The 26,920-nt window shown below is 39.1% G+C and overlaps 1 protein-coding gene and 1 pseudogene across 1 annotated transcript in view; one reads left to right on the top strand and one right to left on the bottom strand.

Annotated features, from left to right (window-relative positions):
• Kcnh8 (potassium voltage-gated channel subfamily H member 8) overlaps positions 1 to 26,920 on the top strand; it is a 373,567-nt gene that overhangs the window by 221,002 nt on the left and 125,645 nt on the right. Inside the window, exon 6 of the mRNA XM_028890182.2 lies at positions 24,421 to 24,578. Within this exon, the coding sequence (XP_028746015.1) occupies positions 24,421 to 24,578 (158 nt within the window). The remainder of the gene's footprint in view (positions 1 to 24,420; positions 24,579 to 26,920) is intronic.
• On the bottom strand, positions 780 to 1,410 carry LOC114707450 (annotated as a pseudogene).

Raw genomic sequence — 26,920 nt, 5'->3', positions numbered from 1 at the left:
TTCTAAACATAAAAAAATAACAGAATGTTGCAAATTGATTTAGGTACAGAGGGTTCTTGAACTTTCATTGATGCAGTAGTTCCTTGCTTTGCTGACAAGATGATGAGTTCTACAGTTTGTTTAAAAAGAGTTTAAAATCTACGGCACTTAACTGAAGAAAAAAATCCAAACACTTCTCATGCCAGCTGACCCCTCCCCCCTTTTCCACAACTAAGAATATCAGCAGAATGCTACGACACTATATACAAAAACAAGACAACCTGAAGCGAAATGGATGCCCCACCGCAGTATCAACAGGTCCAGCCTCACAGTGCATGCCCTGAGCTATGGCCCCCTCCAAAAGTCATCTTCCCCTCACAGCCTTCATGCCAATCAAAGAGCATCAGGAATCTGTCTGGGTTGTTTTTTTCTCTTTACAAACTATAGATATGTACACCTGACAACTCAGGGTTTCTAGCCAATAATCAACCATATAGTTAACACTACCTTACGAGTTGAAAACATCTTCAAATGCCTTTTCACACCAACAGCAAAGTGCACAGAGTGAGGAGAACATGAAAGTGCCTTTTCATTTTAAAAATGTTTGGAGCTATGTACAACTTTGATACAGTTTCAGGGCACTCTGGACACCCATGGCCACTTCATGTAAACCACTGACACTTTGAGAAACTACAATATGATCATGATCAAATCTTGTAATTAAACCTAACAAGGGCAATAGACACAGCTCAAATAGAGATGTGTCAATCACAGCACTCTCCTACTCTAAGTTATTCACAAGGAGACAAGAGTTTTTATTCATCTTCCTCCTCCTCCTCTTCCTCTTCTTCCTCGTCCTCCTCCTCCTCTTCCTCTTCCACCTTTTTCCAGGCAACTTTAGCAGGACCCTTGGTGCCATCAAATTTCCCTTTAGACTTATAGTCAGCAACATCCTTCTCATACTTCTCCTTCAGTTTTGCGGCCTTGGTAATATAAGGCTGCTTTTCACTGTCACTTAGGTTATTCCACATCTCACCAAGATTTTTTTTGCCACATCTCCAATGGAGATGCCAGGATTTGTAGATTTCCTCTTGGGGCAGAATTCAGAGCAGAATAAGAAAAATCCAGACGGTGATCTTTTGGGGGCATTGGGGTCCTTCTTCTTGCCTCCTTTAGCTGGTCCATAATCTTTCATTTCCCGATCATAGCATACTTTATCCGCCTTTGCCATTTCATCAAACTACGATTTCTCTTTGCCAGACATTGTCTTCCACATCTCAGAGCACTTCTTGGAAAACTCTGCAAAATTGACTGAGACCTCTGGGTTTTTTTTCTTAGTTCTTCCCTGCATGTCTGCATGAAGAAGGCATAAGTAGACACCTTGTCCTTTGGTTTCTTGGGGTCACCTTTAGCCATCCTGACTGTATTGTTCGCTAGTTTGGGCAGTGCAGGGCACAACACTCAGCAATCCCCAGCCTCGCACTAGCTGCCTTCACGACAGCCGCCCTGTTTAAATTTCTTAATCTGATCTTGATTTAACTTTGGTAAATGGTACCTATTAAGAAAATTAGTTTCCATAAGGGTTTGTCTATCTTATTGATTTCTTAAGGAACCAATTCTTTGTTTAATTGATTCTTTGCATTGTTCTCTTTGTCTCTGTTTTATTAATTTCAACCCTGAGTCTGATTATTTCATGCCATCTACTCCTTTTGGAGTAGAACTTTCAGGTATGCTGTGAAGTTGCTGGTATGAGGTACCTCCAACTTTGTTATGTAGGCATTTAATGCTATGAACTTGCCTTTCAGAACTGCTTTCATTGTGTCCCATAAGTTTAGGTATGTTATATATTCATTTTTATTCAGTTCTAGAAAGTCTTTGATTTCTTAATTTCTGTCTTGACCCATTTTTTATTCAGCAGAGAGTTGTTCAGTTTCCATGAGTTTATATGCTTTCTGTTGTTGATATTCAGCTTTAATTCATGTTGGTCTAATAGGACTCAGGATGTTATTTCAATTTTTTTTTTTTTTTTGTGTTGCTTGAGACTTGCTTTGTATCTGAGTATGTGGTCAGTTTTGGAGAAAGTTCCATGAGGTACAAAGAAGTGAACTTTGGGAAAATATATGTTAGTTCCACTTGGTTTATGATATCTGTTAACTTCAGCATTTCTCTTACTTAGTCTTTGTCTGGATGAACTGTCTGTTGGTGAGAGTGAGGAATTACAGACTGCCACTATTGATGTATGAGGGTCAATATGTGATTTAAGCTGTAGTGGTGTTTCTTTTACAAACATGGGTGCCCTCCTGTTTGGACCATAGATGTTAGGAATTGAAATGTCTTCTTGGTGGCTTTTTTTTCCTTTGATGAATATTTTGCTTCTTTCTCTATCTTTTCTGATTAGTGTTGGTTTAAAGTCATTTTGCCTGATATTAAAATGGTTACACCAGCTTGCTTCTTAAGTCCATTTGCTTGGATTTTCTTTAATGTATATCCTTGATGCCGAGTTGTGTTTCCTGGATGTAGTAGAAGGATGGATCCTGTGTTCATATATATTCTGTTAGTCTGTGTCTTTTTATTGAGGGATTTAGATCATTTATATTGAGAGACCAATAACCAATGATTGTTGATTCCTATTTCTGTTATTTTGTTTTTGGTGGTGGTGGTGGTGGTGGTGGTGGTGGTGGTGGTGGTGGTTGTAGTGATGATAGTGGTGGTGGGGATGAATGGGTGGATAGATGTGGTTCCCTTCTTTTGATTTGCTAGTCTGAAATTATTTATTTTCTTGTTTATGGTTAGCCTCCTTAGGCTGGAGTTTTCCTTCTAGCACTTACCTACCAATTGTAGGTAAGTATTGTTTAAATTTGGTTTTGTCATGGAATATCTAATTTTATCCATCTATGGCAATTGAAAGTTTTTTTGGGTGTAATAGTCTGGTCTGGAATCTTTAATATCTTAGAGTACATCCAAGTACTTTTGGCTTTTAGAGTCTTCATTGAGAAGACAGGTATAATCCTTATAGGTCTGCCTTTATTATTGGTCTCTTTCCCTTGCAGCTTTTAATATCTTTCTTTGTTCTGTACGTTTAGTGTTTTGATTATTATGTGCAAATGGAACTTTCTCTTTTGGTGTAATCTATTTGGTGTTCTGTGGTGATGTATTGTGTACCCCAATAAAACTTATCTGAGAATCAGAGGACAGAGCCAGCCACTAGATTGGACATAGAGGCCAGACAGTAGTGGCATACACCTTTAATCCTAGTACTGGGAAGCACACATGCCTTTAATCCCAGGAAGTAATACGACAGGACACAGAAATGTATATAAGGCATGAGAAAACAGGAACTCACTCTCTTGAGGCTGAGGATTTCATAAAGGTAAGAATGTAGCTGGCTTGTACTGTTTCTGTGATCTTTCAGCTTTCACCCCAATACCTGACTCCGCATTTTTGTTTTTTGTTTTTTTATTAATAAGGCCTTTTAAAATTCATGTTACAGTGTTCTGCATGTTTCTTATACCTTTATACTCATCTTCTTAAGTTAGGCAAATTTTCTTTGTTGAATATATTTTCTGAGCCTTTGAGTGGAGTTTTGTCTCTGTCCTCTATTCCTCTTATTCTTAGATTTGGTCTTTTGACAGTGTGCCTGATTTCTTCTATGTTTTGTATCAGGAGTTTTTTAGATTTAACAATTTCTTTGACTATTTATCCATTTCTTCTATCACTTCTTCAGTGCCTGAGATTCTTTCTTCTCTGTCTTGTATTATGTTAGTGAAGCTTACCTCTGCAGTTCCTGTTTGAATTCCTAAATTTTTCATTTCCAGAATTTCTTCAGTTTGCATTTTCTTTGTTGATTCTCTTTCCATTTCCATTTCATATTGAATAGTTTTATTTGTTTCCTTCCACTGTTTGTTTGTGTCTTCCTGGATTTATTTAAGGTTTTATTCATTTCCTCTTTAGAGACTCCTATGATCTCCACACAGGCTGTTTTAAGGTCTTTTCCTTGTACTTCAGCTATGGATGAATATTCAGGGCCTGCTGCGGTAGAATTGCTGGGCTCTAGTGAAGACATATTGTTCTGGCTGTTATTGATTTTGTTTTTATGCTGGTGTCTAGGCATCTGGGATTGGGATGATTACAGGTATAAGTGCTGATTTCTGGGTTTGTGTTTGTTGGGTGGGTATTTTTGCTCCTTGGTTTCTGTTTCTTCTCTGGATTTTCAGAGAGTATGATATCTGTGTGTTGCTTTGTAGGAAATTTCTATGGCTCTGATTCCCTGGCCTGCTCAGACTGTGTGTTCCCAAGGAATGCCTGCTAATGTTGGGGGCTGGGAAAATGAAATGAGTTTGGGGAAGGAAAGTTGGAGGAGAACATCTTTGTGATCAGTTGGAAATAGAGTCAGAAGGGAAAAAAGAGATCACAGTAGGTGTTCTGCTACAGACTGGGGCATTTAGTGTGGGGAAGCAGAGGGAGAAGGGAAGATCTGCAGTCAGCCTACCTGGTTCCCCTGTAGCAGAGGCCTGTGGAGTAGTAGAGAGTGCATGCTGGAGTTGGGGCTGAGATAAAGCAACTAGTCAGGAGAGAGAGGTAGGAGCAGAAAGTCTTTGGGATCCACGTGAGATATGGGCAGGTTGGGAAGGAAGGCTGCAGCAGATGTTCTGTTGCAGAGCTAGGAATGAGACTGGGGATTGGAGTTTGAAGAGAGGAGGGAGCTGTGAAGGTCTTCAGTTCGCTTGCCTGCGTTCTGGCCTGCTCAGCTGGTGTATTCCCATGGAATGCCTGCTGGTGTTGGAGGCTGAGATAATGGAATGAGTTGGAGGAAGGCAGGTTGGAGAAGATCTTTGTGATCCACTGGGGACAGAGTCAGAGAGGAAAGGGAGATAACTGCCAAAGAGCTAGGGATGAGACTAGGGAACTGCATCTGGAGGAGCAGCAGGATAGTCGAAGATCTGTCACCCCATGGGTTAAATAAACATAGAAATAGTAGTGACATTTTAAAATAAATGTATTTTGAATACAGGAAATTTTTGTTTAAAGACATTTAGATGACAGAAAACATTATGGCCCCTGGGTGGGCCTAGAAAGTCATCATTTATTGTTCAACTTTTTAAAATATTTGCTGGGGCTATCAAGATGTTTACAGGTGAGTGGATATAGGGATTCCTTAGCACAATGTAGAACACACTCATGGTCTGGACTCTGTGTTTCTGTTTGTTTGTTTTTACTTCCTATCACTTGGCTCTGCTTTCCTACACCTCAGGCAGCTGAACCACTTGAATTTCTCCAGCTATACTATTAATTCCACTGTAGGCATATACTCTATGTTTTCAACTCCTAGGAACCCATGAGATAGAGCTCCTTAATTCTTCTTTACCTAGTCTCATCTACCTTGTCACTGAAACATCATCTCTAAAAGCCTCTTTCCTCCCTCATCACCATGAATCCATTCTAGATTTCCCTCAGGCATGGATGAAATGATTTCCCTCTCCCATTCTTTATTCCCATGGATATCATTATTCTCTTTGTCTGTCTATAAATATAAAGAACTATGTGCTTATCTAGTTGTAACAACTAATATTTTCTGTTTAAAATATATTAGTCACTAAGCAGATGTTTACCTACCCATCACATTGTTCATATATAAAACATGAAATATACTTATTGAGGTGAGTAACCACCTTATTACTCAAAGTAGGTATGCATCATTTCCTTTAGATGATGGGTCTTTATTTTTAGACTGTTGAGAGCACACATTAGAGTCTCAGGTTCTTGAATCAAGTACCACAAAGTAAATGGCAGGTGTCTTGAGAATTCTTCCAAATGACACGTTAGAGACAGCATGAGGAATTCTAGCAGCTCTAAGTGGTAAATATGAGGACATCATCTTTCTGTGATGACAGCCCCAGAATAAAGACTTCTGGATACCCAGGTGATCAAGAAAAAGTGGTGTCTCCAACTCAGCAGGACACAATGGCTACCACAAAATTAAGCATATTTTTAAATTAACAAGAATTATTTATTCATTAATAGGTGGCTTAATTTAATCGCATGAGGCCTGACAAACCTGGTCCCATGCTTTGGGTATTTAAAAAGTACACCAATGAAAAAGCCACTTAGGGGAGAAAGGGTGTATTTTAATCCACAATTCCAGATTATAGTCCATCATTGCAGAGAAGTCAAGGTAAGAACGTCAAACAGCTAGTCACATGATATGCATAGCAAGAGCAGAGATGAATGAAAGCACACATGCCTAGTACTCAGCAGCTTCTTCTATACATAGTCCAGGGTCCCAAACCAGACAGTAGTGTAATCCACTTTTATGCTTGTTCTTCCCACATCAGTCAGCAGAGTCAAGGCAATCCCACGTAGATCTGCCCATGGCCCAGCCCTATCTAACAATCCCTCCTTGAGATTTTCTTCCAGGTAGTTCTAGTTTGTGGTAAGTTGACAATTAAAACCAACATTAACAAAAGATAGGCTGAAGAAACCAAAAGTGTTATATAGTTGAAAGGTAGAAGAAATTACGTAGAAGAAATTTGTCACAGCATGGAATTGCTTAGCAGAAAGTAAAAGAGCAATGACTGCCTTGTTCCAAGTTGTGAAGGCATTTGTGGTACATCTTGAATTACAGGTGAAGCTGCTCCATATTTGTCATTGACTTTGAAGGCATGATCAGAGAAGAAAGCTGATGAATGTAGAGTCCACGCCATGGGGAGGAGTTTTTCTGGTGGCAACAGGAAGAATTTAGGTGTGTCGTTCCTCAGCGTCCACCAACCCCCAGCTCATCCTTGCAGGACAAAAGCAATGCATCTCTGGTATAGGAAGCTTTGAGAGACCTTCTACAAATAAAACTGTCTTACTTAGAATCAGGGCTGAGTGTAAATGTACTGGATTCTCGGTAGCTTATATTTGATATTTTCAGTAAATTGATACTGAGTGTTTAAAAGTGGATATTTCTGAGAATGGATTCTGGTAGTAAGTAAAATTGCTTTGCCGAACTCAATTTTTTATTATTAACATGTTAAATTAAATATTGACATAAATAAAAATATGTGCTCGGCAAAAGAAAGACAAGATGTTGGATATGCTTTCATACTTTGTGGTATGGTATGCCCCAAATTTATTTAAAGTATGCCCACTTTAAGCACGCAGAGGTCCTCCCAAAAGACTGACCTCTTTCTTGTTTTGTCTCCTATAAGTGACAGCTAAGCTGGGTCATTTCAAGTTATAGATTAAAAAGCAAGACTAAAGCTCAGACAGTTTAAACTATTTCATTTAAAAAAAAAAGTAAATGTGAAGGGCGATAAGGTAGAAACATTAATTGAAGAGAAATCTTATGTGCTGACTTAAGTTGAGCATTTGGGCACTGATTATTTCATTTATTGGGTGTTATTAGAATAAAGAAGAGTTTTTAATCACCCATAACCCCTCTGTCAAATGATCTAGTTTGATTTATATGAGGATCCCTTTCCTGGTTTCCATTCTATACTGTGTCCTCCCAAATATTATTCTCCTTCCTGGTGGTTCTCTGCAATGAATTCTTTCCCCTTTCCTTGTATAGTCCATGACACCTCTCCCCCCAGGTTTTATCCTTGGCTTTCTCTCTGTTCTTTCCACCAGGTCACTCACATGGATAGTGATTACACTGGCTCCTATTGTAACCATGTTGATTGCTCTCAAAACAATATCTTGAACCTGATTCTGTCCCCAAGTACATATCCATGAACTGGTTGGTGGCCATTAGCTCTGGCTGTTTCCTACAACTTCTCAATTCCTTCTCTGCATGCACTCTTGGTATCTGCTTACCATGCTATAGTCAGAGCTTTCTTGTCTTGGTTTTAATAGAGGGTGTAGCTGGTCATGTCATGGCTCTGCTTAAGTCCTGTCACATATTATTCTTGACCTTTAAATAAATATACAACTGTTGCCCCCACCTTGCTCATCATTACCTAATCATGGTCCTTGTCACCCATTTATCTCTAGTTTGTCTTGTGAATCTGTGTGAACTATCCCTTTGTGGTATTTCTTAAACATTCATCAAATGACTTTGTACTTCCTGGCCTATTCACTTGTATCTGCTATTGAACTGTAATTTCTTTGAAGAAGGAACAGCATTCGTCATGCTGTGTTCTAAGACTCTAGCATAGCTAGTCAGAGAGATGAACAGGTACACAGATAGATACTTGATGAATATTGATAAGTAGATGAAGGGCAAACATTTCTAGTTCTGCTTTACTCGAATGAAAATTTTTACTTAGAAAAAATAATTAACTTTCCAAATGATATTTTGTCACATTGTGGTAGAGCTAGAGATAAAACCCATACATATTTTTATTATAAATCCATGTTTGATCCCATAGGAATGTGACATTTTATCATATGACCACATATAGCTGAAATAAAATATTATGATTTTAAATAATAACATACAAAGGATATATGCACATTTGAAAATTGATAACATTGGGCTGACAGCATCATCATTTTGATTTCCATAGAAACCAGTATTTCTTTAGTATTCCTGTGTAGAAACTTTGAAACATAGTGTTTTCATTGGTAAATCAAGAGGAAACTGTCATTCACTTTTTATTTGGCCAGTAGCAATATCTAAGTTAGTGACTTAAAAAAATAGGTGTGAGAACATCTAGTCCATCTAAAGATAAAGGACATTGATGTAAACAGACAAGGTGATCAACCTGAGTACATAACCAAGGAAGTGCATGGAAAAAGGTAGGGGTGATTTTTACTTCATGATAATACAATGGAGAATCTAAACTACACTGAAAAGCTAGATCATAAATAAAATAAAAGATGCACCAGGCAATGACAAATTGGCAAGAAACAGGGAAATTACTGATTGTAACAGCTGACAAATGAATCTTTTTCAAAGAACTAAAACTAGAGATACCAATGGCAGGGAGGCAAGTAAGAGACAGTATTTCGTGTGTGTGACTTGGGAACATGTTGCTTCACCGTAAGGCACATCCATGTCATATGATGATCCACACTTTCATGCCATTGAATGATTCACACATCCACATCATATAATGATCTACTTGTTCCTATCATACAATGATAAAAACCTCCACTTCTTTATACCATGGGATCACACACATGTACATAAACACACATGTGATTACTCAAATACCCAGCTATATGCATATACACACATATACAAACAAACATATTTTCGGTTTCTGATTTGCATATTATGTGTATTCTTGCACATGTTTGAGGGAGACACCATCAAGACACAGTTCTTACCTCAACAGAAATAAACATTTATTCTCGAGCCAAATTTGAGTGATCATGGCCTGGGAAACATGGAGCTAGGTTACTACCGGTGCCCTATTCCCACATGGAAAGAGTGTCGTGAAGTTTTACAGTAGCAAAATACAGAAAATCTTAAATCAATTTAAAGATACCTTGGTGAATGCATCAGAAAGGCAGTTATAGCAAGATGTGGGAAGTACTCCTGGAGGCCTCAGATGCTATCCAATGACGTTCTTAGCTTCTGTGTCAGTGGAGGCTAGTGATCTGTTCTGTTAATAAATTCCAAAAAAGGTTTTTATCTCTTAGTCACAGGATATTAGTTCTGACATAGAGGTGGCCAGGGAATGTGGCCCAGCTGAAGTGGATGTTTTTATCATTGTATGATAGGAACAAGTAGATCATTATATGATGTGGATGTGTGAATCATTCAGTGGCATGAAAGTGTGGATCATCATATGACATGGATGTGCCTTACGGTGAAGCAACATGTTCCCAGGTCACACACATGAAATATTGTCTCTTACTTGCCTCCCTGCCATTGGTATCTCTAGTTTTACTTAGGGGACTAGACCAAGCCCAAGATAAAGTATAAAGTTAGTTCGAGATACACTGTGGACCTGCATCATTCAAACCTCTGCATATCACTGCAGTTCTAACAGCCAGCCAGGCTTTTTGAAGCTTCTTTGCAAGAGTTATTGTTCATTATACAAGGTCAGTTTCAGGTCATCTCACTATAGTTCAAGGGTCTGAAAATGGGTGTAGTAATGTAATGATATTTTCTTTTGTACGAGATAGACATATGCTAATAAAGTATCCCTCCTTCATCTGAGAATCAAAATACATACATGTCCTGTGTGTGGCTGCATTGCCTTGGTTTACCAAGCAGCACCAGGACAGCTGCAGAAATGACCTGTGCTGTGATGACACTGCTCACCAAGTGATAAAGAATTGCAACGGAAGACTGCTAAGGAGTAGGGGCTCAGAACTGGGTGGGTCTCCTCTCCTGATGGTTAAAGAACGATGAGATGTGTGGGTGTGAGGAAAGGCGGCCACAGGGTTGGTGGGATAAAGAGGGCAATTCATATCCAATGATCCGGGCAGGGGTGGGAGGTGGGGGTGCGGAGTAGGCTGTGTGAGGTTGGGAAGGGAAGAGGAGGAGAGAGAAATCTTACACAATAATTTTATAGTTGAGGCTGACTGCTGATCTACCATCTTGGATGGGTTGCTTCTAAAGTCTCTTCATCTGTCTTTGCTCCCATCAGCAACAAAAACCAACAAGCCAAAAGAGCATGGAAAAGCAAATGGCACACTACAAACTTGTCACATACTATTTCCAGTGCAACAACCCAGACATGAAACCACATCTACTGCAAGGGGGGTTGGGTAGCATCATCCTAGCTACAATCCTATTACTCTGGAAAAAAGGAGCCAACTATTTTTGGACATAGTTCGTATCAAATTTTAGAGTCACATTATAAGGCTTTTAGACAGAAGGAAAGAAAAGAAAAGCAATTTTAAATATTAGATGCAATTTTCCTCATCTTTGAACTAAAGAAGAATATGTAATAAGAACTGAAATAAGTGACCATATTCTGAGGTGCTCTGAGTTTATCTTCTTTAACATTTCCTATAGAATAGGAAGATTATTAATTTGAATTAATTGATAGATTGATTGATTGATTGATTGATTGATTGTACTGGTGCTTAAATCTAAGGCCACACAGGCTGTGCAAGCTCTGTACCATTGATCTAGATTCTACTCCTGCTTTTTCTTAAAAATTTAAAGTCATATTTATTTGTTTAATTGTGAGTGTGGGTGCTGTGCACATGCTGGGCATGTGGAGGTTAATGAGATAGTGTCTAAAATCAGGAGCTAACACAGAGATGTCTCAAAGCAAAGATTCAATTATGGCCAGACCAAGCGGTGACACATGGATCTCCCAGGGAAAGGGAAATAGAGGAGATCTCCTGGTTGGACTGGGGGCAGGTGGGCATGGGAACTTGAGGGATCAGGTTTGGGGGGGAGGGGTGGAGAAGGGGGTAGAGAGTGAGAGTGATGAGAAAGATGGACAGGGGGGCTTTATGCAATAGGTAGAAGCCTGAACAAGGGAAAGAAGGATGGCTGCAGCTAAGCCTCCAGGCAGCAGTGGACACATGGCCTGAACTGGCCATTTCCTGTAATTGGATTGGTGACTACCTCGGTTGTCACGGGAGAGCCTACATAAAGTGACTGATGGAGGCAGACTCAGATGGCCAAGCCAAACACTGGGCCAAGCTCCAGGAGTCCTGCTGAGGAGAGGGAGAAGGGATTGGAGGAGGTGGGGTGCTTGGGGACATAAGAGGAAAAAACACAGAAAAGGTTAGCATGGTTCATGGTCTGAACCAACAACCAGGGAACCTGCAGGGGACCAACCTAGGCCCTCTGCATACATGTGACAGTTGTGTAGCTTGGTCTATTTGTGCTACTCCTGGCAATGGGAGCAAGGCTGTCCCTGGTGTGTTGGATGGCTCTTGGGAACCTATTCCTCATGCTGGATTGTTTTGCCCAGTCTGAATACAGTGGGGGAGGCTTGGTCTTTATGGCAGCTTGATATGCCATGCTTTGCTGATGTCTATGGGATGCCTGCTCCTTTCTAAGCAAATATGGAAGAGAGGTGAATTGAGGGGGTGGAGGGGAATGGGAAGAGAGGAGGTAGAGGAGGCTGTGATCCGAATGTAGAATAAACAGATTTAAAAAAATTAATGGCCAGGCCATATTTTCAGTTTTCCGTAGTAGGAGAATGAAAATTGTTCAGATTAAAGGCATAGAAAGGCATAGTAGTTTCTTTATACCAAGTGAGCAAGTGGTTAAAAGTGGAATTTTACAGTTACTTTATGGGTTTATGTTCAGACAGTTAACATACCACAAAACACCTTATGGTCAGTCAATTCTCAGAACAATGGAAACAATTTATGATATGTAATTCACGATATTATTGAGGAAAAATCAGTCAAAAAAGATGACCTCTAGCTAAGGACATGATCAAAATCTAACATAGTTTAAAAAGAAAATGCAGTCAGCTGCCCCTTAACATTAGAAAACACCTGTAGGATTGGTTTTCTCCTTCCGTGTGGTTCTGGGGGTTGAACTCTGGTCGTCAGGCTTGGCCACAAGCATGCTTAGCCACTAAGCCATCTCACTGGACCCCTGTCTGGGCCTTTGCTTTCTAAGATGAGTGTCACAAAAACGAGCACTGAAATGCTGAGGAAGCAATATACGTTAGCTTGAGTAATAAGATTCATCAAAGCCACACTCGGTCAAACCACGTGGGAGGAAGGGTGAGGGCCTTAGTTGCACTTCAGAGCATGAAATCTTGCCCTGCCACTGTAAGTGATCTTTACAGATGACCTGAGCTTAGAACGCATTGTTAGAAGGAAACACCACTGGCTTTACAGTGACCTCATGAGGCTAAAAACAGTGAATGCACATGAAACAGCCTAAACAGCTCTGTCACAGAATAATGCTGTAATAAATGCTGAATATTATTAGTGTTTTATTGGCATGGCAGCAAGACTGAATGGTGTATCCCAGGTCTGTAAAGTAGAAAGAGAAATGACAGTGAGTGAGCTAGGCAACTCTGACAAGTCATTCCTAGATCCCGTGTCTTGGTTTGGAAGCCTGTAAGCGCAGCAGCAGTAATGGGGAATGCTTGTCCTGCTGTCTACAGCACAAGGGATTGGACTCCTCTTTCTATATTGTCAGCCACTCTGCTGTGTAGTCATTAAGAAATTCTTAGCAGCCCAGATGTGCTAGAGTCTGCTCTGTGACAAGCACAGTCAGTGTCTCACTGGGATATAATGGAAGATTTAAGTCTCAAGCATCTTCACAATCGGTCAGTCATGGTCTCTGTCATGTGGGTGCTGAGAGTTGAACATGGGTCTTCTGGAAGGACAGCCAGTGCTCTTAACTGCTAGGCCACCTCTCTAACACCTATTAAAGTATTTTTAAATTAAACCTCAACATCTAATTTGGATTTAAACATCACTGAAAAAGTTAACAATTTATAGAGAACCCAAATCAGTAGTTTTATGCATGATACACAGAAGTCTTTTGATATGGTATAGTGCACAATAAAGTGACAGCCATGTACAGGGTCAGTCTAATACAAATGAATAGTTTTAGATAGTAAGGGAAGAATTTCAATGGTGATGTACTAGGTATTTTTAACATTTACTTTTCATTGTGCATATAAGGATGTACTGGCATAAGATCATGAGACTTTGAAAGCCTGTGGTAAAAACAAAGGCATGCTTATTTTAGGTGACTTGCTTTTCTTTGAGTTCCAAGGACTCCATGTAGGGTAGAAAACCATGGACTCTCCATAGCAGTATTTAATATGTTAGAACACTAAAAGGAATCATTTCAATTGGAAGGTTGTGGGGTAACTTGTGGTGGTATTGTGTTCCCCAAAATATTGTGAACACAAATTCAGCCAATGGGCTCTCTACAGTCTGGAATTCCTTTGCCTACTCTGTTACCAAAAGGATGGCCTCTCATAGTTATTGATTTAAAAGACTGTTTCTTTTCAATACCTTTACAAGAAAAAGACAGAGAAAGATTTGCTTTCACAGTGCCTACTTATAATAATTCTCAACTGGTTAAAAGATTTCAGTGGAGGGTCTTCCCACAGGGAATGTTGAATAGCCCAACCCTGTGCCAATATTTTGTACAACAGCCATTGGAAGTGATACGTAAAAACTTTCCTAAATCTATAATTTATCATTATATGGATGATGTTTTACTAGCTGACTCAAATGCAGATATTTTGGAAAGAATGTTTGAAGAAGTAAAGAAAATTTTGCCTTGCTGGGGATTACAAATTGCTCCTGAAAAGATACAAAGAGGAGATTCTATTAATTATTTAGGATATAAAATAGAGCTACAAAAATTAGACCCCAAAAGGTGCACAATATTTTGGGGAACACAATACCACCACAGTAACTGGATTCTAAGAATGTCAGTGGAAGGACACTGATGTATTGGTGTCCCATGCTGGGATGGTCAGTTGAACTCTTAGTACTTCACCTCTAAAGGAATAGTAATTACCTTCAAGAGTGATCTTCTTTACTATGTTAAGATATTTAACCTTTTTTCTAAATATAAAAATAGAGGCAGCTTGGTATCTAGAGTGAAGCAAAAGACATGAAAGAGACCGTTGATTCCCACATCCCTTCTCCCATGGTACTTTGCTGTGAAACTCACCAGACTAGACACTGGATATTTTATGCCTTGTAAAGAGGAAGCTGATCATTATCAGTGAGTCACAGTTGAACAAATGAAGGTCCTCAGTCGAGGGAATGGAGAGCTAAGTTTGACAACTGTGGTAGTTTGAAAAAGTTGTCTCCTATAGTCTTATAAGTCCCTAGTTGGTGGTACTGTTTGTGAAGACATAGGGGGTATGGCCTTTTCTGAGGAAGTATGTCCCTGTAGGGGGGCTTTTAGACATTAAAGACTCAGGCAGATTTGAATTCACTCTCTGCTTTGTGCTTGTGGTTCAAGATATGAGCTCTCAGCTTCTGCTGAGTCAACACACCTGCCATCCTCTACCTCTACTCCTCCATCATGCACTCTAACCTTCTGGAACCACAAGCCCAAATAAGCTTTCTTCTGTACTGTGCCATGGTTCTAGTGTTGTATCACAGCAACAGAAAAGAGGCTACAACTGTAAATATTTACAGGGAGGACCATTTGTTGGGCAAGGATAGTGTGCTCTGTGCTGCTGATGAAAGTAAAACTAGATCTAAGGAATTCATAGGAGTAAGCCAAGCACTCTGACTTGAAGAAAGGACTACCTTATTGATTACTCAGGGGTCCTGGGGATTTTGCTATGTCCAGTGTGGGATATCTGAGGAAAAAAAAAATCTACGTGCACTATGCTTTTATGTATATTAACTTTATTCCTCTAAGACAAAATTCTATCAATACAGCTATAGCTCCATAAGGCATTCAGGGCAGGAATAACTCTAGACATACCAAGCTCTTTATCCAACTACTTTATTTCTCTGGTTTGAAATCCTGTCTTCATAGCTTCAGTTCCATCCATTTTCCTCTCATAGTCCTGCTAATGACTAAGCTCTTATGCTTGCAGCCTCATCTTGGTCCTCTGAATTCTCTTTCTCCATCTCTGCTAATCTCCACTCCTCCTGGTACTGATGGACTCTACAAGAGTTCTGCCTTACCATCTACAAAACCTTTGTCTTCCTCTCTTCTCTCTAGCCAAGCCATTCTGTCTGCTCTACAGAAAAATGCCTGTCTTCTCTTTCCAGCCATGCAGTTCTCTACCTCCTCAGGTATGTTCCTCTACCCTACCTTCCTCCTTGATATGTAAAAACCTCTTTTGTTCTCAGTCAGTTGCTCTGGAGAGCCACTAAGCCTCAAGGTGAGGAAATGGTCAGCTTGTCTCCTAGGCTCAGCGGGGGAGTAAGTTACCTAGAAGTTCAGCAGGCCTGGAAATATTTGGGTATGTAAGAATTTCATAGCAGAAGACAGCTGAAATATTAAGAGCTTGATAACACCAAATATTCAATACATGGCTTGCCTTTTGACAGACCCTTGGCAGGTCAAAGTATAGCTTTTTTTTTTTTTTTTTTTTTTTTTTTTTTTTTTTTTTTTTTTTTTGAGACAGGGTTTCTCTGTGTAGCTTTGCGCCTTTTCCTGGAACTCACTTGGTAGCCCAGACTGGCCTTGAACTCACAGAGATCCGCCTGGCTCTGCCTCCCGAGTGCTGGGATTAAAGGCGTGCGCCACCACCGCCCGGCTCAACATATAGCTTTAATACACAGCTGAATCTCTATGACAGATTCTTGTGGCTCACCACACTGCCTCATGGTAGGCAGGAGGGATAGGGGTAGATAGGAGGGAACCAGACATGGTGACAGAGGCTTTCTATCCTAGCATGGGAGGATCATCAAGGCAACCCTGATCTACATAGCTGGGCCCTGTCTCAAAGCCAAAACAAAACAAAAACTCCAGAGGGCGCACCATTGCTAAAGATTACTTAGATGGTGAATTAGTCCCTTTTTGTTGCTAAGATAAAATACACTAACAGAAAGCTTTTCATAGAAGAAAGAGTTTAATTTAACTTACAGTTCCAGTGGACATGAGATTGCCCATCATGGTAGAAAAGGGCATAGAGGCAGGAGCACCAGGCCTGTCCAGTAGTCAGCAAGCAGAGAAGCCACATTTCATCCACATAAAAGGAGTGGAGAGCAACAAGAAGGAAGGGGGGACAAGGCTCTAAGCCCTCCAAAGCCCAGCCCCAGTGCAATACTTCTTTGTAAGGTTCCACCTCCTTAAGGTTCTATCTGTAGTCTCCCCAAATGGTGCCACCATCTTGGAATTATTTTTAAATTATTTCAAACATATCAGCTGAAAGGGGATATTTATCATTAAAAGCACAATATATGGTGGCATTCTTACATAAAGCAAACCACTAGGATACAGGACTTCTAGGTCCCTTCCCTTCAAATTGAGCAATATGTCAAGGGTGATGGAAGGTACCATGATATGTATGAATCCCTGTGACAGCAGTGATGCCACTGACAGAACAGAAATAAGCATCAGCATGGGTCCGCCTCTTTTCATCTGACCTTTTCTCCCCCTAGTCTTCTTGTTGTGAGTTCCATTGTTCTTGCATGCTGCTGTCTCCCACTGGATCTATTGCTCTTTCTTTTGCATAAATCTTTCATTTTAGAGTAAGAAAGCAAGATGAATGCTGATGTGCCTAGCAGGGGTTAGATGATAGGAAATTTTGTACATAACACCAATGGTTCATTCTAATGCTTGTTAGGATTATCCTCACCTCCAGCCTCTTAATCAATCTTCTCTCTGTTCATTTTCCCCACACTCTCTGGCCCAAATGTGCTGTGACATGGTGCTAGGCTAAAAGGACTGCCTTATAAGCAATGGAAACACCCAGAATATCTCTAGATCATCAGCTGGAGCTTGTTAAGTTAAATGTCCCTCCACCCATGCTGTACCACATCAATTAATTTTTAAAGAAATGGTTAAATGAAGTTAGTAATTATTTATAATGTAGAGCACATGCTCTTGCACACACCATTATATTTTAATTTACATTTTAACAAGTAAGCCAATATGATTTTTAAATTATTTCCCACCTGACATGAAGTCTAATAAAAAAAAAATCTACTAATTTATGCTGTATCAAATTAACCTGTCCTTTCCTTTTATTTAGAACTGTGGATATTCTAATGACATTGCTCTACAGGAAATCAAACTCGGGAAAGTGCATTTAACTTCTTAACTTTTCAGCTCACACACATAGCAAGTTAGTGGGAGGAAAAAGAAATACTTTTGGAAATCTGAAAACAATAACATATCCAGTTATTTCTCTATTATTTGTCTTTAATTGTACTATACAAAACATGAAGACAACAAGGCACATTATCTCAGAATATAATTACCTGTGATCTGCATCAGCAGAGAATTCAATTATATCTTCATTTTGGTGCAGTGGATTAGGACCAGCCCTTTGTAAAGGCTGTAATCCACAGAATTGCCATAACTTTCTGTCCTTCTGCTAATGGCTTATTACATAGGACCCACATATCATGGACCACAGTGAATGATGTATCAGATGTCAACACATGGGGACATAAAAAAATTTGAGGAGGAGAATTCCTTTTAGTTAATTTGCTTTGGATCTGACAGTGTTTTTCCTGGATCAAATGCTACATTTGCATTGCCGTGAATGGAAGTCAAAAGGACTACTTCATGGGTGAATTTTTGGCTCCTAGGTTTGGAAGTTTAGTTCATCATAGTTGGGAAGGTATAACAGAGCAGAGCTGTTCATATCATGGCAGAAAGTATGCAGAGACTGGTCTGCAACCACACTGCGCTCTGCATGCCAATCACTGATGTAAGGAGCCCAACAGGATCAGGCCTGGTTAGTACTTTGATGGGGAGAATGAGACACAAAAGGTTCAGGGAAAATCTGCTCCTAATGACCTGTTTCTTTTTGAGCATTTTTGTTGGGCCAACCTAAGGTAATTCTCTGCCAGAAAAATCCACTGGTGCAACAATCTTTTCTTTTAGATTATAGGAAAAAAAATGAGACTAAGTGTGAAAAGATACCCCCCCACACACACACGATTATATCTGCAGGATTTCATTGTGCAATTCTACAACTTTGGTAAATTGGGGATGATGTCAGTCTACTACTATCAGGGTAGATGTACAAAACAGACAAATGTGAAGACTTGTAGATATTCCAGAACTACATCTTTTATTATGATTGACAAAAAGTATTTTGATGTTTTCAAGCTGGTTACTCGAAAATGACACTAGTTATTTAGATCAATCACTGTACCATTTTATCATTGTCCGAGAAAAGTGCAATCTTTAGATTATAATTAGGTGGATTTACCCTTTGAAAATAAATAGTATTCAAGTTTCAAAGGCAGGCTAATAAAAATAGATCCTTAAGTATATCTGTTAGTGTCGTCACTATCTGTTCATAAAAGTTTATGATTGCTTTCTTTTCAGGTTAGAACAAGCAGGTCAATTTTCATCGAGTAAATTCAATTGACTAACAATTGTCTTATAAAAAGCTTTCTAAATTAGTACTTCGTAATGACTCATCCATTACCTGTTCTATTAAGAAGTCTAAACTTCTGATTTTTGTCTACCACATAAGCACATAGCCTGAAAAAGTGCTGCTATGTCAATTAAGTAACTATTCACTTTATTCAGGTTTCTTGTTTGTTTGTTTTTGACATCAGTAAAGATATGCCAGTATGTGAATTAACACAACAGGCTTTCTATAAAATTTGTGATAGACATGTTAATTTAGTAAGCATGAAAGAAATTATCATTGCATTTGTTTTTATCTTAAATTTTTCCTTACATGCACATGTCTATTTTGTTAGTACATATGCTTGTGTGTGCCATGGCGTATGTGTGGAGATTCTAGAACAACTTGGTGAAATCAGTTCTCTCTTTCCATCACATTGTTTCAGGAATCAAACTCAGTTCATCAGCCTTGGCATCAAATGTCCTTACCCACTGAGCCATCTCTGTAGGTTCATCACTTCAATTTAATGTATATCTATTTTTTAATTGACACACAGTAAATGCACATATACATGGAGCTCAGTGTGATGCTTTCGTTTATGCATACAGTGTATAATAGCTGCATAGGGATAGCTGGCATGTCTTGAGTATTCATCACATCCTTGTTTGAAGAACAAGCAGTTGTACTAGCTTTTTTGAAATATTTAATTAATTTCATCAATTCCAGTCACTCTCTTGTGCCATATAACATTGACAGCCATTCCTTCTTTCTAGTTATACAGTCCTTTGAACTTTATGGTAAACTCTCACACTAACCTCAACCTGTACCATGGGCACCAAACTTTACCATGGGTTTGATAGCTAACACTGTTTCTCTAGAACTGATTACTTAGCCTGAGCTTCCTTGCAGTCCCACTGAAATGGCAATGCCTGCTTTCATTCCAAAGTGGTGACTGCACATGTTACATTGCTCACGCTGCAGAAATCTGCAAGCTTAGAAAGATGAAGAGAAGGTATACAAAGTCCACAACACTCAAAGGTCTGGTGGCATTCTCTCTCCTCCTCTGCCCACTGTGGCCGGGCTTGGTGCTGCAGTGATACTGGGTCACCACAGTATCTTACCCTGTGGTGGAGACCACCTGGGCACCCCCGTCTTGTGTGAGCATTCCTTTTCTTTCAGCATCACCCTTTCATGTTCTCAATAGTAACAATGCAGATGTCTAAATGTATTTACATCTGATAAAATGTGATGTTTAATAGTAACAGTAATTTGGGGATTCAGGGTCCCTGAGACCATGATTCCAGACTACTGATGTGACTGGTCTCTACCAAGGCACAAAACCCAAAGTTCTGAATTGGAACTCAGAGGTGTGGAGTTCACCTCCTCCTATGTTAGTCAGCTGTGGAATTTAAGTATATATGCACTATTGTCATCTGGGCAAGTTACGTCATCTCTTTTATCACTGTTTCCCTACTTGTAAAAGGGAATAAAGAAAATGTACACATCTTAGTATTGTTTTCATGAGTCAATGAGATGATGATTCTAAAGATTAAAACATCATTGTGTACTACTGAGTTATTTATAACTACAAACATAGTCTGTTGTAAGTCCTCTATCACGTTGTCTCACCCTGGATGAGTGACAAATGACATGGCAGATGCTATTGACAACGTTGTTACTGATGCATGGCAAGTAACCACAGATGTTCAGTGTAAAGCAATGTTTGTTGACCGTCTCACTGTCCGAATAACACCAGAAACCCAGGCAGAGCTTAGCTGCATGTCCGCCACACAGACACTCACATGGCTGAAGTGCAAGCTCCCGCATTCCGGCGCTGTGTGGTCTCTCCTGGACCTTGCATTTTCTCCATACACCTGCATGGTCATTGGGAGAATTTGTATCTTTGTAGTTTTATTACTCAAGTCCCCGTTTTCTCTTTCTTTTTTCCTTCCTTCCTTCCTTCCTTCCTTCCTTCCTTCCTTCCTTCCTTTCTTTCTCTTTCTTTCTTTCTTTTTCTTCCTTCCTTCCTTCCTTCCTTCCTTCCTTTCTTTCTTTTTCTTCCTTCCTTCCTTCCTTTGGAACAATTTTTTATAATTTATCTATTTTTATTTTATGAGCATTGGTGTTTTGCCTGCATGTATGTCTGTGTGAAGTATTGGATCCTGGAGTTATACAGAGTTGTGAGCTGCCAAGTAGGTTCTGGGAATTAAACCTGTGTTCTCTGGAAGTTAAGAGACAGTACTCTTAACAGCTGAGTCATCTTTCCAGCCCTTGAACATTTTTTTCTTAATGATTCTGTTTTCATATTACAGTTCTTAGTGCAATTTTGTATTTTTTATTCCTTGAAAATTCCATACATGGTCATTATGAATTCTATTATTTTATCTCCCATTTCTCTCTTATTCATCTTCCCTCTCCTGCTCAGACCTTTTTTTTTTAATTGACTTTTGTTCGGGGTGAAGTTAGAATCTAGCTAGCTTTAGTCTCCCCATGGGAATATCTGCCTTCCTGCACTGTTTGTTGAAGAGGTTTTGTTTTCTCCCAATGTATGTTTTTGGCACCCATATTGAAAATCAGTTTCCTGAACACTGGGGTGTTTATCTCTGGATATTCTATTCTATTCCATGTCTGCTTTGAGCCAATGCCATGGTGGCTTTGTCACTATGTTTGTGGTAGAATTTAAGATTGCAATATCTTAGGATGAAAGAAAATAATAAATAGAAACAAAAACAAAAATATTCAAAAAGTAGACAGGGAGTAATCAAACAAAAGGTATGAAGTGAAGGCCATAATTATGTTAAAACAGAAAAAGGATATATATGGAGAGAATAAAAGAGATCAACTATTAGAGGAAGAGAAAAAGAGGGAAGAGCAACAAACAAAGAAATCAATAATAGGACTAAAAGGGGACTACATATGGCTGTCCATATACAAACCAACTTAGAAAATAGGAAAAAAAGAGGAGTGGGGGTGAGAGACCATGTATTATCTTGCTGGGATGTGGCATGTGGCACGTGGCATGGCTGAACCCTCCATGCCAGGTTGTACACTTCTTTCCTGGTCTGCTTGGGCTCTGCAGCCCTGGAGAAGGCAGTGGTTAAGGGATATTCACTCTTCTCTTTTTTGTGTGATGCCCGCTTTGGATCAAGAATTGTTCAGGACCAGAGCTGGATGGAACAGCTTCACTTTCCTGGTCACTAGTGAGTGCATGGTAGCATGGAAGAAAAGTTTCTTCAGAGAGAGTGTGTGGGGATAGATGGGATCTGTGCACTTGTAACTTCTCTTTCCATCTAGATCTCAGACATTCCACAGAGAGGGTCAAACCACAGAGTGGGCTGGGTGAAGAATGCATGACAGGACCCATGCTGTTCCTCTTAAGACAGCTCTGGTTCACAAGGCCAAGTCAACTGTATGGATCATGTACTTCTGCTCAGTCCACTGAGACTCCTTAGGGGACCCGCTGACCCATCCTCTTAAGAATGAGCTTCATTCCTTGTTTACAACTGGAATCAGCTGCCTATGTTTTCTAGTGCGCTTGCTGTACCATGTCTTATCACACAGTAGGTGCTGTGCAGACAGTGTAGACGTATTTGCTATGAATTCTATGAGAATAAAGCAGGGACAGTCTCCAAAGCAACATACATTTCATCACAGCCTTCTAAACGGGCTTTACTTGAGAAACAAGGATGCTCCTTGTGGTCAATTCAGATGGTCCTTCAGTTCTATGTCAACTTTTAGGTGATATTCTCCTCTGCTTGTCTTCCACAGCTCCATACCCTACCCCTACTGAGGAGCTGTGCTATGATTTTGGCTTCTGAGACACAAAAACTGGAAGTGCTTCTAGGTTCTAACACACCATCATGGATCCTCCATAATAGACATTTACTTAGCAATCAGTCTTGGGTTTCACATAGTACCTAGAAGCCACCTATTGACCCTGCTGTGTAGCTCGCTCCATGATATGGTTGTTATTTGTTATTAATTTTTAATTCCCTGTCACTTGAGCTGAAGAAAAGTCTCTTCAGAGGGCCTGCCACTGGAGGCCCTTCAGCACAGCCCACCTTCTGCTTTAAAGTATAGCCTGACAATGGACCCATATTACTATGTACATAGATTCTACCAGCAAATATCTGGGTGCAGAAGGGAGGCCATGAATGCTTAGTCTATTACAGAAGGGTGAGTGAAAAATGAAAATCAAAATGAAATTCAAGTTAATAATGAACATAACCATGAAATTTTTAATTTTGTTTTGTATATTTTAACAGTTTTAAATATTTTTCTCTATTCTTGAGAATTTCATAAATAAATTCAATGAAATGTGATCATATCCACCTTTATCTCCCCATCTAATCCCCTAACAAAACTTGGTATCTTCTTGGCTGTTTTTATTGTTGTTGTTTTGCTGGGGTTTAACCAATGAGCAGGTTTCAGCAGTCAACATTGTGTTCATGGGGTCATTCATGTGATCATGAATATATCTTTCACCTCACAGAACATTTATTTATTATTTATTATTGATTATTTTCAATCATTTAAATTAGCCACAGAGTATGCCAATTCATATGATAATGCTGATCCATTCTATAACTCAGAGCTTTTATTGTTTTGTAATTACCTCAATTCCTAGTTTCACTAACTGAGATACTGATTTCACCATATATCCTGATTTGATTTGTGAGTTGAACCAGTGTATTACCCCAAAATAAGGCTCATGGAGTAATATCTCTTTGTGAGTCAGCTGCCCACATATGCCATTCTTTTATGTGTGTAACCATCCTGAAATTCACTATGACCTGCATGCCTTTGGTCTTAAAGAAAACATACATCTTAATTTTACTTAACCCAGAAAACAAGATATCAACCTGTGAAATACTCATCTTTACAAAGAGGACTTCAAACTTAAGAAAGCATGATTGGTTGTGGGTTTGTCCTTTGATTAGCACCTATGAGGGTATTATATGTAGTAAAAGACTCAATAAACACTTAATGAAACAGTTATATAGGGAATGTTTTAAAATAATTACCTAAAATGCAAGAAGAGAATGAGAAAGATTAAGCTATAGAGCCAAATTAGTAACTGCTGGACTTGGTAAGAGACATGCCTTCAAGTCAAGGGTAAATTTCCTGTCCACACAGTGATCTGCTAAACTTTGTGCATGGAATTAAGTAATGTTATGCACATGACATCTGTTGGCTACAATGATATGGATATATAAATTTGTTTTTACCTCTACCATGGGGATGGAACAATCACCAGACGAGCTCTAGAATATTGCATGTTGGGCACTTGGTAATGTTGCTACTGTTCTGATGGCTATAATTGTTCAGTCATTTGAACATAGTGTCCCAAGTGTCCTTTGCCCTTCTTTAGTATTTTCTCATTAATTTACAATGAATCCATGATGACACTAATCTGAAATAGCTTAAAATTACTTTTTGCTTGATTTTGTATAGTTTTATACACATTTCTTCCCCCTTCTTCTCTAATTGCTTGCCTCCTCAATTCTCCCCTTCCTTTATGCTCTTCTCCATTATTTCTCACTTTTTCTTTTCCTTCTTCTTTTCCCTCTATTTTTTCCTAATTATCTTTTTCCCCTAACAGATATTATTCTAAATTTCCGAACAACTTATGTCAGCAAGTCTGGCCAAGTTATCTTTGAAGCCAGATCTATTTGCATCCACTACGTCACGACTTGGTTCATCATTGATTTGATTGCTGCCCTGCCCTTTGACCTCCTATATGCTTTCAATGTCACAGTGGTGAGTAGAGACATCTTCCATGTGACCTTTAAATGTTGTGTTTGATTTTCATATGTTTGGTATTAACTGTCGTTGGCAGTGTGTGCTCACTAGGATTTGTGGCCTCTGTAATAAGGTTCTGAGTTGTCCAGTGACACACAGGCCAGATTCACACTTGAGGCCGTAAATTCTTTCTAATTCTTTCCTTCAATCTCAGAACCAGATATAGCATATGCAGAAAGAAAGCCTGAATTTATCATAAATTTCTACTAACGAAACAAATCCTTTGATACCAAACCACCTCTAAGGATAGAAGTTTCACTTTAGATTCCTAAAAGAAAATCAGCTGGAGAGTTTGGTGGGGAATTGCAAAACACTTCTTTAACTCTGTATCTGTTTATTATTTCGTTATTCATTAGCAAAGCTAATAGAAGGCTGATCAGACAAGAGGACTGCTAGCATTAGAGTACAGGAATTCACCCCCTTAAATGGCACAACCTCAACATAAATCTTGAGGTTCTTGAGTTGATTGACACTGGTACTCCCTCTTCTTTCCACTGTCACCTTGTCTCCTCACAAGGAAGAAAGTGCTCCATTTGCAGTAGTAACTGTTTTTACAATCAGTGATGACATTTTTAAAACCATCAATTGCTTCTTTACACCAGAGACATGTTTAGGAAGACCACTTTTGATTTGGCACATGGTTTTTGCTATGGTAACCAACTTTAGCCTGTAAAAACAAATGTACTAAACATTAGTTCAAATTAAACAAATTTCCTTCTCAGTTGATACCCCCTCATAGAAATCATATCCTTTTTGAAGAATTTATGTAGCAAAGTAATCAGAATTTCAAATGCAGACATCATTGGCTTCAACATGAACATACAACTTCTATCCCAACTGCTTAGTGCAGGCTTACATATTTGCATATGTGTTAATGGCTTGTGCCATGAGAATTTGATTAGTCCTTTTTTTTTTTTTTTTTTTGAGTTGAGAGCTTGAGGGTGACATCATTAGGAGGAAAGCTAACAAGAGAGAAAGTTAACATGTAATATCCATCCCAATGACACTGAAGAGTTACCTATGTTTTCTAAAGCACATTTTGAGATTGAATTTGTCTAGATAAGTACCTAATGAAAATGCAATGACTTAAAACAAGGATTTTTCAAAGCTGCAAAATAATCTAAAAGTAGTATATAAGTTAAAAAAGTTTATTAAAGTATTCTGAGTTCTCTGGTGAAATGGCCAAATAAATGCTGCTTAACACAGTTTGGTTTTAAATTAATTTTCTGCTTTTCTACTAAATATTAATAGGGTTTCTATGGTCTGTTTTTCTTGGGTACTGAAATAAGATAATTTTAAATATGTATATGCAATATAGAATGATAAATATATACAAGAGATATTCAGTGTGTGTTTCTATACTATTAGCCTCATTGTTGTCTAAATTAACAGGGGAGATCCTCATATTTGGTGACAACTTCACTGGCTTCCCCCTTGCTCAGTGTATTAGGAATCTTGGATAAACACTTTGTGAATGCTGTAAGTCAGAAAGAAAAACAAGAGAGAGAAGGAGGAGCTTTCCACCAAAGACACTGCTCCTACTTTTCACAGGCCTGGTCATTTAAAGAGCAGCACAAGTCTGCTGTCCTTAACTAAGTTAATAATTTAAAAAATGTCTTATTTGAACAGAAAAGCTTTTTCAAGATATTCTATTCCCTTTACAACAAAACATGTGATGAGAACAACTTATAAGAAATGTTCTTAGACATGGAAGCTAAAATAAGCCTGCTCCTACCAGATTTTAAATATGTCCAGTGAAAACATTTCCATAGAAGAAATTCAAAATGTAGTACGGCCATCACAAAGTGCTCTGTAGGCTTTGGCTCTGCCTGCTCCTAATTGCCCTTGTTTTCAATCCATTCATGTATTCACCTACTGAAATCTACTATGCATCTGACTGTGAAAGGTTCTGTGAGAGACAAATACAGTGGAAACGCCAGGGTATAGATCACTTACCATCTGAGGAAATATCAAAACTTCACAAAATGGGCACAAAAAATTCCTAAAGTTCTTGAGCAACTTAAAAATAAAACATGTCTATCAAATACTTTGCCTAATTTCTGGCATCAGGAAATCTTTTAATCCCACCCCTCTTTCACACATCCTTCTGCTTCCCCAGTCAGGAAGATGATCATGTCCAGTTAGTAAAAGTGGAAACCGCTACCAATTTGGACAGACACACCTGTCCACAAGTAGCTCTTTCATGACAAATTCAGGATAGCCATCCCAAAAGGAATAAGAATCATGATCTCTCCCCCCATTCATCAAAAGCCTGAGTCCTCATTCACAGCAGGAAGCTG

Source organism: Peromyscus leucopus, chromosome 16_21, assembly GCF_004664715.2.
Source record: "Peromyscus leucopus breed LL Stock chromosome 16_21, UCI_PerLeu_2.1, whole genome shotgun sequence".
Taxonomy (NCBI): domain Eukaryota; kingdom Metazoa; phylum Chordata; class Mammalia; order Rodentia; family Cricetidae; genus Peromyscus; species Peromyscus leucopus.
Note: the sequence above shows the minus strand (reverse complement) of the source record. Positions and strands in the feature narration are given on the sequence as shown.